This window comes from Besnoitia besnoiti, chromosome IX (assembly GCF_002563875.1).
Source record: "Besnoitia besnoiti strain Bb-Ger1 chromosome IX, whole genome shotgun sequence".
Lineage (NCBI taxonomy): Eukaryota > Apicomplexa > Conoidasida > Eucoccidiorida > Sarcocystidae > Besnoitia > Besnoitia besnoiti.
The window spans coordinates 1,516,205-1,528,417 of record NC_042364.1 but is presented as its reverse complement, the minus strand read 5'-3'; the positions used below and the strand labels follow the sequence as shown (position 1 = coordinate 1,528,417).

Here is a 12,213-nt window from a genome sequence, read left to right as displayed (position 1 = left end):
CGATTCAACAGCATCTGTACCGACCAAAGCCGGTGGTGCAATCGCAAGGACCGACTAGCTAACCGCCACCGAAAAAAAAAAACGTCCGACTGTGGTAGTGGCAGTGGTAGAAATATCCGCGGATGATATTGCTGGTTGCGTAGTCCGCACCCGTTCTGGTAGGAGAGCTTGGAGCACCATCGTGATCGGCAGTAGGAGATAGCGGATTTCTGTCGAGACTGTGTGCCGAAGATCATCTTCGGCAGACAGGAATTCGCACTCTTGTAAATGCGTGCGCACATTACGCGGGCTGCGCGACGGCCGCCACGGGGATGTCCGGAACCGCTGGCCGCAGCTCTGAAAACGACCAGGTTGGGTTGGCTTCAGCACCAGTCTTCAGCTCTGCCAGTGCGCAGCTAAGTAGTCGAGACGAATGTGCATAGAGCAGCGCAGGCGGTACCGCATCCTAATTCGCATGAGAAGTACTGGACCACCGGCGCCGGGTTCGCGCGCGTGCCTGCGCAAACTCGGTCGGCGCAAGGAGACCTCCAGCATCCGCTGAGGGCAGCTGCCGAGAACCAAGCCACGTCCACCGACGCGTTTGAACGACATTCGAATACGAAGGATGCTGGAGGGAGCGCTCTGCTCTTCAAAATGTATATGGAAGCTGCAAGACTGAAAGCCTCAGGCGAGCTGAAGAAACAAGCCAAGCTGAGCCGGAAAATCAAATGTTGGAAACAACCCTACACGGAAACGGAGCACTTTGCCACGTAAAACCACAATGACTGGTGCGTGTGCCACTTTGCTGCGCCAAAACGCAGAGGTAGCGCAGCGTGCACTCAGTCAACGAAGTCGACAAATCACCGCTTTGACAACTGCCTGAGACGGGGAAACGCGAGGGCCAATCAAAAACTGCGGAAACTGCACACCGAAAGACGCCTCTTGAGTCGCACTACTCTGCCCCCAGTCTCTTTGATTTCGGACGAAGGGCTGGTCGTCGCTGGAGCCTATCACCTCAACCAGCACCAGCTGCTTTGCCTGTCCTCGCCACGAAGACTGATAGTTGCCAGATGTATCAGCAGACGTCGGGGAACCTGCGAGAGAGTCATGAAAAGATACACTCACCACAGAAAATACGCTACCGATTCTGTAGCGTATCAGGCGGGTTTGCTGGAGGTGCTCAGATGCAAAGGCCTCTCTCGCATGATTACGCACTCTCAAATTCAGTGCCAACGTCCCGTTAGGCTCAGCCACGATCGGAGTTCGGAGCCCAAACATCTGTGTAATAGTGAACTGTGCAGGGTCGGCCGGGTAATTCACGCATCCAGAAAAACGTGATCACTCCTCCCGCCAGACCGCTTGACAGAGAACTTATCCTTCAGGCTGGAGGAGCTCCGACGATATACAGAGATCCATTCGAATAGAAGACGGCTGTGATCATTTCGGCGCTAGCAATGAAACGTGAAACTGATCCGAGTATTGCGTGCGAAGACAGAATGCCACTACGGAAGAGGAAACCAGGGCTTGGTGCTAATGCGGTAGGGCTTCGAGTTCCCTCGAAAACTGTGTCACCACTGGAGTGCAGCCTCGTGCGTTCTCTTTTCTATACGGAGACTCCCTGGAGTGTTGCGGGGATGGGGGGTGGGGATATGCGGCTGGTAAGGATTGGGCAGCTGACCTGGGTCTGACTCTTCTTCGGCAATCCTCCCTCCTTGTCCCCATACCTCCCTTCAAGTTCCACTGGTGTGACTCTTTCCACACACTCTCTCTCTCTGTGTCTCCGTTCCTACATTTCCGTATCATTCCTCTCCTTCTCTGCCGTCCATTGTGTTCCAGTTCGCAACCACAATAGCCTGTAGTTCTCTCTGTTCTTAGCCACTTACGATCGGTCGAAAGAGTTATTGCTGTCTCTACACAGGTTCCCGCCTCGAAGAGAGCGCCCCAGCAGGACAGCCGCCGCTGCGTCTTTCATCTTCCGCAAATCCTGCTCCAAGGCGCGCTTCTCTCCGGATACGCGCTCCAGTTCTTCTGTCTTCTCGGAAAGGGAGGCCTGCAAACTCTGCGTTAACGCGAAAGCACAGCGGCAGAAAAAAGCAGGTAATCTGGCAGAGTATTACGTGAAGCCAAGGAAGGTCAAATCCGAGGATTCATACGCACCTGAATGCAGGAGAATGGCACCGCCGGCGAACTCGTAGGTAGACACACTCCGCGACAGCACGCCTGCACAGAAGGCTCATTTTAATACGTAACTTGAAATATCCACTCACGGCACGAAAGCTGCAAAGGTAGCTGTGGTAGACTCTCCTCTCTCGCTCGCCATTGCTGTCTGCCATCTCGAGACTTCCCTGACGAGTCAAGAGGTGCAGAAACGCTGCGCTTCATATCACCAGTAAATCTGCAGAAACGGGCGCCTACCTGAATTCGTTCGTGCTGTGTCTTGACAGCTCTCGCGAGGAGGACTTTGTCGTTCTGTAGAAGTTCAAGCTTCTTCTCCATCTCGTCGTGACGTTCTAAAGCCCACAAAAAGAGTCAGCAACTATTTTTACCCAGTTACGTTGGAGGCTCGATCCCGAGGGCCGCCCTGCTCGCCGCTTGGCAGATGCATGAACAAATGGAGGCGTATGTTTCCTAAACCCTAAACCCTAAATCCTCTCTTGTGTCGTCGATTTCGTACCCTGACTCTGCGCGGCCCCGTTGAGGCCTCTCCGGGTCGCAGACGGTCCGCGAGGAGTTCCCGCGTCGAGTCCTTCTTCTGCCCTAGGGCGCGCGAAAGAGAGAGACACGGCGCCGGCATGGATGTTTAGGAGTTGCTCTGTCTGCTCTTGCATGAGCGTCGCTACATTTGTCTTGGCGTCTTCCGCGCTTGTGGCGCCGTAGATCACCCGCAGCATGCGTTGAGCCCACTCAGAGGACCAGAGTTCGACGCTGATGCCCACGCCACCTGCCGCTCCGAAGGAGGCTGCGCTCTCATCTCGGCCCGGCGGTGCGTCGCGTCCGCTCCAACTTCGCCGTCGACTGCTTCTTGGCGGCTCGCTCGAGGCTCCGTGCGTCGTGTCTGTCCGACAGGCAGATGCGGGGGGTCGACGCGAAGAAAGAGACTTACAAGCCGCGCCGGACGGCGCAGGCAGAGGCGGAGAGGCTGCGCGAACGCCTTCCGCTTGGCAGAACGTCGCAGCTCCCGCTGGTCTGGGAAAGGTCGCTGACGCATCGACACGCGAAGAGTGGAGGTCAGACGAATGCTCGGCTGCAAGCAGGAACTCAAAGACGTGAAGGCTCAACTACTAGAGGCATAAACACGTGTGCTTGCCCCGCCGCATCGACTGACTCGTCGCCCGGTTCGAGACCCGCGGCCTGGAACAAAGCTCTCAGCTTGCGTCGACACCACACAGAAAACTTTCCTTCTCCGAAAGGGGGGGCGAGGCGAAGGGGGGCAATGAACAGGTCGCGAAGACGAATCGAACGTGAGTATACTGTGCCGCCACGAGATGTGCGCGTTCAATGGCACCGCGACCCGCGCGTATACGCCGCGTCGCCGTGGACTGCACGTAGCGTCTTCCTCGGCCTGCTGACGTATGGCGACCAGCGAAATGCCTGTGCGAAGATGATGCCCTAGCGCGACCCGCCTCTATCTCACCGTCTTCGCCTTCAATTTGTCGCTTCCGGCTTGCCGGCCGCCACGAGAGCGCCTGGACCCACTCGACGCTCTCTGGAGTCGAAGCAAAGGCGGTTCCGGCTTCAGACAGAAAACATCCACCGATGCCTTGTCTTCCAAGCTCGCTGTCTTCAGCCTCGCACTCGAGGCTGTCTTGTCGCCGAGGAGCGGCGCCTGCGCCCGACGACAGAGTTGTGTCGCTCACCACCTGAACCAGTTGCCGAGCATGAGACAAGTTGTTTTCTGCCGTCTCCAGCAGGGAGATTATCAGCTGCGTACAGAGCAAGACAGCACACGCAAGTCGCCGTGGAGTGCCGCAGGTTTCCCCGTCATGGCCACGAACGTTCCGCTCTATAACAAGAGTCCTGCGGCTTCCTCTGCAAACATAAAGAGGTCCACGTAACTGCACGAGTCTCCCTCTCGCGTTAGCTTGGGCAGGCTGGCACGTCCAGTCCCGGTCGAAGAACCGGGACGTAACGCTAGCGGGGAACTTACACCTTGATGGATACAGGGGAACTCCTCAGAAAGCTCGCGGAGGTTGCGCTCGAACGTTTCAGGTCTGCTGGGGCCTTCGATGCAGATGATCCGGCCCGACGACTGCCGCCGCCGCCACATGTGTGGCATCGGCGCGAAGGAGTCGCGCGCCGAGGCGTCGCTTGTTTGCTTGGCATCCAGCCCCCCTCCGAAGCTTTTCCGCGACGGGGACCCGTCGCCGTTGCCGTTTTTGCCACAGGAGCAATAACAGCAGGAGCAGCAATCATGCTCTTCGCAAGGCATCGACGGCGCTGCGGTGACCTCCATCTGGTTGCTGCCCTCTCCATCGCATCCTCCTGTCGCCTGCTTGAGAGCACTCGCACTCTCCGCCGCGCCGCTCAAACTGCGGCCGCCAGGTTCCGCGCTCGGGACAGGAGTTTGGCGACATCGGCAGCAGAGCACCGAAGACCGTTTGCATCGCTTAGCCAGCTGCGCTGCCTTGCCACTAAGGCCTGGAGGCCCGGCGCCTTGTTCAGGTTCTCCTTTTTCTTGGAGCTGCAACTTATCCATGAGCAGGCGCACCTGCTGTTCTTGCTGGAGATGTCGAGCCTCCTCCTCTTCTGTTTTCTGGTGCAAGGCAGGCACGTGGGAGAGGCCAGGCTCTCCAGACGGACTCTCTCCTAAATCCAGCTGTGAACGCTCGTGCCAGTTTCCGTCTGTGGCGCCCCGTCCTGCGCGCATGCTTCGAACGCCCAACGCATCGTGCTGCCGAGTCAACTCTGGCGCCACTGCTTTATCAGCTGGAAAGAGACGCGGAGAGGGGACGGACCCGGATGAAGTCGACTGCAGATCTGAGCGGGGTGTTGCCGCAGACGCTTTCAGCGAAGTTTCGTGACTCTCCAGCGACGACATACCCCCACAAAGACTGCCGACAACAGAAGATCTGAGACGATCGTCAGAACCCGGCAACTCGCTGCCTGGTGCATGCAGCCCGCCTCGATAGAGTCCTTTTGAACCCTTGTCCTCCGCTGGTCGCACCTGGCTCAACGACGCGCTAATTTCACAGGGTGTATCGCTGGCTTTCTCGCGAGTTCCGTCAGCCATGACTCTGCCGAGAAACGGGTTCAGTGCTCGAACGTTCGACGAGGGGTCGATTGAAGAGAGAGGCTCCGAAAGTGCAAAAACACAGATGAACTGTTTCGGAGGCGTCACAACAGGCAAACAGACTCGACACTCTCTGGTCCGAGCAACGCATCATTTCCCTTTTTGGGGAGGTGCGCGAAAAGCCAAAGGGATAGACAGACAGAGTTGAAAGTGCTGCGATGGGGCCTGACGGCATCACCTTGCCGGCGACAGGCAAAACAAGGGACGTACAATGCAGCGCGGCTCGGCCGGCGGATGATGGATACAGGGCTTATACAGCAACGAGAAGAAGCTTTACCACGGAAGCATGCAAAAAGTCGAATTTCTGGTTCATTCTAAGAAGGTATTGTCACATGCGAGAGGACAAAACGCCGCGGGAATGCGAATATAGAAGCCAAAGCACATGTACAGGTAGCATCTTCTTCTTTTTAGTCATTCGTTTCTCTGTTGGAGCGAGTGCTCATTGTCTGTGTGTCTCCTGGTAGTATGTCATAACGAAATTACTCTAGCGCCCGCGCAAATAAATGGGAACAACAGAGTAGGTCTGAGGGCGCGACAGTCTTCAGAGAGGCGCAAAGACAGAAGTCGAGCGCTTCAAGAAAAAAGTGAAGGTTGAATGCAATCAACAGACGAGAAAGACAACGGCCACCGGGAAAAAGAAGTTCGAGAATATGGAGGACTGGCCATGTGACAAAAGCTGTAGTCAGCTGTTTTGCGAGCTCTGGTGAGCGAAGAGGAAACCTTCACAATTCCATCCTCAGCGACGCCATACACGGACACAGCAGAGGAATTTGATCAAGGGAGACCTACGCTGGTAGATTCGGTTACGTATGAGGTCTAGCAAATATTTCATAATGTCGTCCGAAATGTAGCGAGTTAGCGAGACCATCGGCGTGCTGTGCATGCATGCGTGATGCGCTTCTTTACGTAGTGATGACGGAAGAGCATGGACCGGTCAGCTGCCAAACGGGCATCAGCGTCAGTGTACGAGGGTACGCGCAGGAAAGAGTGTCAAGACAACTCGAAATATGAACAGAAGGCAAGATTTTCTCGGACTCTTGCCCGAATCTGAAGGTGGTATTACAAATTCTCTGCTTCTTCGCTAGTGTAGAATGCACGGGGAGCTAGAGCGCCGAGCGGAAGATCAAGAAACGGTTGCGTGTGTCTCGTGACTTCCTCCCCGTGATATCTCCAGTGTGTTTGGAGCAGCCTCCTCTGAGCCAACGTTGCGTTGCAAGATTGCCGTTGCTAACGGCTCTTCCGTGCTCGAGAGTAGTTTGTAGTGTCTCCTCTTAATGTTGGAGTTTAGCTCGGAGACGCGGCGCCCGCAGTCGCGAGGCCGGCAACGGGAGCGCATGCGCACGCTAAAATATCACGGTAGAGGCAAGTGCACTGAGATCTGTAGCAACGCCATGTTGTCCAGTTCTTCGCGTGGGTGATCAGATCTCAGCTCCCTGCCAGAACTGGTGATAGCGTACATGAGCAAACGCAGCGGAGAAAACCCTTCCCGCAGTCAGGCCCGTACTGCCTTCGAGGCGGGAGGACCTGAGCCGTGTTTCCCTAGCCCCCGGGAGGCACACATGGGAGCGGCATCAGCAGACGTTATCGGCCGCGCTATGTTGCAGCAACACTGGACGGGAGTGCACACCGCTTCGGCGTTCTCCTCGTTTATCCCAGCGGCAGATGAATGCTACGTATCATGTCGTCCCCCCAGTTGAGCAAAGATTCAATCAGCCTACGGTCGGGAAGGCTGAATATGCCTTGCGGTGTTGAATGTCACATCAGGACAGCGAGATTGACTCGGGGGTCTATCTTCATCAGCGAAGTGCCAGAGCAGGCAGAAAATCGAGTCGAACTGTGAAGGCAGGAGGGAGCAAAGCTGGGGCCGGTGAGGTGGAAGCTTGATGTCGCATGCTGTGAGCGTATACAGGTGACACGCAGACCGCGCCGGCGTTTCCGGGCTCACAAAAACCGTAAATTCTGTCAACAGTCTGTGCGTGGATTTTATACGGATGTGTCTGTACGGGGTGAGTGGTGAGTGCAAGCAAGCAAATCCTCTTCTGTGGGCGACCATACAAAAAATGACTCATTCTGATTTTTCGTGCAGACACGAGGCGCCAGATAAAAGCAAGAGGTTGCTCTCCTAGAGGTGGGACATGGTTTCATGGGAAAGTTGCCCTATTCCTAGCCTTTCTCGCAGCTTCGCGTAGCGCATAATCACGGAGCCCATTAAAGAGGCATAATGAAGTATAAATCAAACAGTGCGGCGACCTTCTCAGTTGCTTGCGGGCGTCAAACGCCTTGGCGAACATTTGCCACCCCTAACAGATGATCGGAAGGTTGACCCCCAATAAAGTGCTGTCTCTTCCGTCAAGCGTGCGGGATCAAGGGGCACGAGCTTTCACGAAGGCAGCACTGTTATTCCTTGCTCTCTGGAAGGTTTGCCTTGCCCATGTACGATTGGTATCTTCGTGTGCCTAACGGCAGCTCCGTCAATGGCGGCGACCCCCACAACGTAGCTGCTTCGATGTCACCGGTGTTCGGTAGGGCCGCAGATAATCCGGGGCGACTGTTCTTGGGGAAGGGGAAATTTCCGGAGTGTAGAGTCAAAAACCGCAACTTCTATGCTTGTTATAGCTCGGAACAGTAGCGAAAGAAGCTCAGCATCTACGCATGCTCCGGGGTGCGGCGTACACACTCAAAGCTGGCTGGGCCGCCAGGCCACTAACTATCAACTGCTCGGGGACCGGTTCGCTTGAGGTTCGTGGCTCCCTGCAAAAAGGGCGCAGCATTTTTCCTCCGTATTCGGCGGGCCAAATACGGAGAGCAACTGAGGATCGATAGCCTTCCCTTCTGCATGTCCAAAGTGTGGGGCGCCGTGAGCGTTAAGTCGTGGTGCAGACTCGTAGTGCACCGCCATATTCGGCCTTCAGTTCGCCATTGGCTCTCTCCGTAGCACATGCAGACACTACGCAATGAAACGGCGAATGCGCCTTTCGCTCGGATGTTTTGACAGCCCCATGCTGCCATGGGATTGGAGGCCTTCCGCTGGTACTTAGATTAATAGCGACCTATTCATTCCCTTGATGCAGCTGATCATAACGTGCGTGGGGTCGCTTCATCGTGGCAGGATCAGGGTGGATGCTCTGAAAAAAGTGACTCGGCCGCCGTCGAGGTGGTCTTTGCAATTTTCTCTAATGGGCCTGTGGAACTGTCTCCCGTAACCCGTCTCGTCTTCGCAACTGAATTCATTTGTCCATGGCTGGATACGGCCGAAAGTCTATTTTCAAACACAGGGACGTGTATGAAGGGCCTGAAGAGTTCACGGCTGCACACCCACGTTTTCTACACCGACCACGGCATGAGCAGTCGGCACGCGACAAGGATGCGGATGTATACTGTGTTCGCTGTTCACGTAAAGAGACGTTATAGCAGCAGCAAAACCGCTTGTTCGCCTGGGGGTCTTTCCTCTCGTGGTCAGTGTTATACTGTTATGAGTCTGCCATCATTAGCCCCCGGGATACAGTCCGCTCTCCCGGAATCCTCCAAAGGGATTGCGAAGACGAGGCATCGTCTTCCCAGGTCATCGTCGGCACTAGCGTATTTGTTTTTTGTGGCACACTAAGCTTGCCAATACGATGGGGGCAACTTTGGGAAGCCTATGCAGTTCAACGGGTGTTTTACTCTCGTCGCCAGGGCCTTTCGCGCCCTGGTGTGTGCAACAGAGCCAGAGAAGGGAAAGCCACGAGCGAGCAAACCAGCACTACAAAGTCCGGAGTTCGGGGAATGAGGCAGCTCAACACAAGGGCGGAGACTATGCTTCTCATAGTTCGTCCACTCTAACCAACGAGAGCATGTCAGGAGTTACCGGTGGAATGCCTGGACATGTACGTGGGAGAACTAAAGAACCACGAGGGCAGCAACAGTGGGAGAAGACCGTTGCTAGAGGCGCAAGAACGCGAGCACGCGGGACGAAGGCGGCTCCGGCTGAAGAATTAGAGGAAGAGCGTTGCAAACAGAGGAATCCTGAAAACCAGGAGGCAGGACGATGGAGTCACAGACCGCCGGGGAATGGAACCTGCGCTGGGCTAGACCTGCTTCCCGAGATGGATTTCCGTCACGAGGGCGAGCAAGCAAGGATGGCGACTAATGTGCCGTCGTACTTTGTCAAAGATATGTTGGAGACGAGGAGAATGAAGAAGACCGCCATCGTCGAGATCCGTCCTCCTCACAAATTCTCCTCGGGTCAGCGCACCTGCAAACACTAAGGTCAGAATTGGAAGCGGCGCGGGAATCCGTTCCTGGCCTGAGATAACGCAGTTGCGCCCATGGTTGGAGAGTTTGGCGCGAGTTCTTTACTCGAAACCCCGACGACGCTTCACCTTGTTATTCTGTCTTCGGGGTTGCTCGCTTTCTGCTCAGGTCTGTGTAGTTTCATGTGGCTATGTAGGTATCTCTGTTTCAGCAATTTGTAACTGTAATCAACTGCAACAGCATGGCTACACGAATGAATAAATCGATCTATACTCAAATGGTGGCTGTGCCCACAGATATCTGACACAGTGGTGGGATTGGCATGGTGATGAGGAAAACGAAGGCTGGGGTTTTCTGTTGGAGTTTCCCCATGCTGCTAATGCTGGAGTGTTGTCCAAGCCGTCCGGCATTTCATAGCAGCTGCTCGGGTCCTCCCATGCGGCTACCATGGAAAACACAGGAGCCATCTACGCGGGCAGCTGGAAGGGAAACGAGCGTTTCGGAGTGGGACGACAAGTTTGGAGGGACGGCACTGTTTATGAAGGCGAATGGTGCGACAACCTTCCAGATGGGAAAGGTCGCTTCGCTCTCGCCAATGGAGACGAATACATTGGCGAGTGGAAGAAGGGCTTCGCGTGTGGGGTGGGCGTGTTTCAATCCCATGACGGAACCACGTATGAAGGAACGTGGATGAGACATTTACAGGTGAGAAAGGCCGGCTGCGCTCAGAGGTGGCTTCTCCGGTCGGTCTTGTTCAGCATCGCAAAACCCGGTAGCCCTACGCAAGCGGCATAGCGTGCCCATCCTTGTCGGTGACGTATTGCCTCACGGGGCGGGCCTCCCACATATTCCCTCTAGAACACCACGAATACTTGAACATTACGTGGTGCTGGTATCGGTGCTTCAAGTCCAGTATCAAGGATTCAGTTGCCCAACCATGAATTAAGGTTCCGAGTCTGTCCGCCAGGATGCGGCCGCAAGGAAAGTGCACATGGGAACACCTACCTCTTCACCGACACGACAGGAGCTAAAGACTTAGAGTTAGGTACAGCTGTGTGGCGAATCCGTTGTCACGCTGCTCTGTACCGTCCAGCACGGCTATGGGGTCGAGCGGTCCGAAGGAGGACGTGCAACGTATGCAGGCAGCTTCAGGAACGGTGTCAAGGAAGGACCCGGCTCCTCAAAGTGGGATACGGGTGCCTCGTACCATGGCTGTTGGAGTGGCAACCAGTGCCACGGCTTCGGGTGCTTTTTCGATGCTTCTGGAGAGAATGCGTATCGTGGGCACTGGAACCGAGGAGCGATGGATGGGTTTGGAATATTCTCCTGGGCCGGTGGGCGGACCTATGAAGGAGAATATCGGATGGACGAGAAGGTATGTTGCACCAGAACGTAAGTGACGGGCGTGTCACTAAGTTTGGTGTGCGCAATGGGGGTAGGCGGGCAGCACATGGCCGCAGTGTTTCTGTTGAGCTGCGATTCAGCATGGCTTTGGCGTGTTTACGTGGGACGACGGCAAAAGCTACAAGGGTTTCTGGAGGCAAGGAAAGCAGGTAGGATGAGTCCATGGGCGACTTGCGACAGAGACGGTAGCACCGTGGCTTCGCTCCTTTCCCGCCAAGGCCACGTTCTGATGTCAAGAAGATAACCCAAACCAGTGCAAACTCAGTTTGCTGCCTTCCATCGAGCTCTGCAGGGGGCGTGCCTCTAACTTGCCACGTCTTGAAGAGAGCAGCCCCGTGCGTCAAGGGCACATCGGAGAATCTGGCCTGTCTTTACTTCTAGAACGAGAAATGGAGCAGCACTGTAACTTCTGTGGATGCGCGGAGATCTATGTTTGTGAGCGGCGACGGGGGTGAGAGCGCGGGGAGGTGTTCATAGAGTTGCTGTCCTCTGCTTTCTCGTTTTCCTCACCAGGACGGACAAGGTCGGTATTATGTAAGATCGCCAGGACCCTACAAAACTGGCACCTGGAGCAACGGGAGGAGAACCAAGTGGCTTGTTGGCGGCATCCTCCAGTAATTCGGGGTGCGCGTCCACATATTGAAAGATGGACATTATCGATTCATAGTCCACGGTGTAATCGAATATGGCTGACGCGGTATGCCTCTACGCAGTACCAGAGAAAACAGTGGTACGTAGCTCATTGTAGCCCAAGCACATGGGTAAACCTGTCTCACGAATAAAAACGCATCAATCTGATATAACTGCACTGGGGCTGGGCGGCAGGGCTTCTGTGCTGGGGTTCCACTTTGTTGCCCGTACGTATGGTTAACCATTGTCTGACAATGCGCTGCACGAAAAATAATAGTCTCGTAAGCGCCACAGTGGCGAAGGACAAAATGACAAACTGTTTTACGTAGCAACACGATTAAGTCGGATTATCTATATCACGTGCACCAGCGTTACGGCTTGCTCACAGACGCGTTCAATCGCAATGCCGCTGGATTTGGCAAAGTGATGTTGCCTCCGACCTGTATGTTAGTTCGTATAAGCTACCCACGTCATAGTCGGTATGAAAAAAGTGTCCCACTCCTCAGGGCGCGCAACGGCCGTTCTCTGTCGCAGGATACGCCAGTTGCATGCGGCACACTCGCGAAGGACAGCACTGATACGACATGTGTTCCTGCCTTCCGCTGCCGTCAACGCGACTGATGGCAACCCCCGTTCTGCCTAGAGTGAGGCGGTTGAATACCCAAAATGCCACTTCT

The 12,213-nt window shown here is 55.3% G+C and overlaps 3 protein-coding genes across 3 annotated transcripts; 2 read left to right on the top strand and 1 right to left on the bottom strand.

The window, feature by feature from the left end:
• Window positions 1-1,858: 1,858 nt before the first annotated feature.
• Window positions 1,859-5,209, bottom strand: BESB_013900 (uncharacterized protein; the record flags this gene model as incomplete). Its single annotated transcript, XM_029360120.1, has 5 exons — window positions 1,859-2,038; window positions 2,395-2,489; window positions 2,654-3,223; window positions 3,614-3,902; window positions 4,127-5,209. The coding sequence occupies 5 exons, from the start codon at window positions 5,207-5,209 to the stop codon at window positions 1,859-1,861; spliced, it is 2,217 nt and encodes a 738-aa protein (XP_029216787.1).
• Window positions 5,210-8,886: 3,677 nt separating this feature from the next.
• BESB_013890 (uncharacterized protein) lies at window positions 8,887-9,516 on the top strand (the record flags this gene model as incomplete). The annotated part of the gene is made up of 1 exon (XM_029360119.1): window positions 8,887-9,516. One exon carries the CDS (start codon window positions 8,887-8,889, stop codon window positions 9,514-9,516), a length of 630 nt encoding a protein of 209 aa, XP_029216786.1.
• Window positions 9,517-9,949: 433 nt separating this feature from the next.
• BESB_013880 (MORN repeat-containing protein) lies at window positions 9,950-11,524 on the top strand (the record flags this gene model as incomplete). Its single annotated transcript, XM_029360118.1, has 4 exons — window positions 9,950-10,207; window positions 10,596-10,877; window positions 10,987-11,055; window positions 11,420-11,524. 4 exons carry the CDS (start codon window positions 9,950-9,952, stop codon window positions 11,522-11,524), a joined length of 714 nt encoding a protein of 237 aa, XP_029216785.1.
• Window positions 11,525-12,213: the final 689 nt, after the last annotated feature.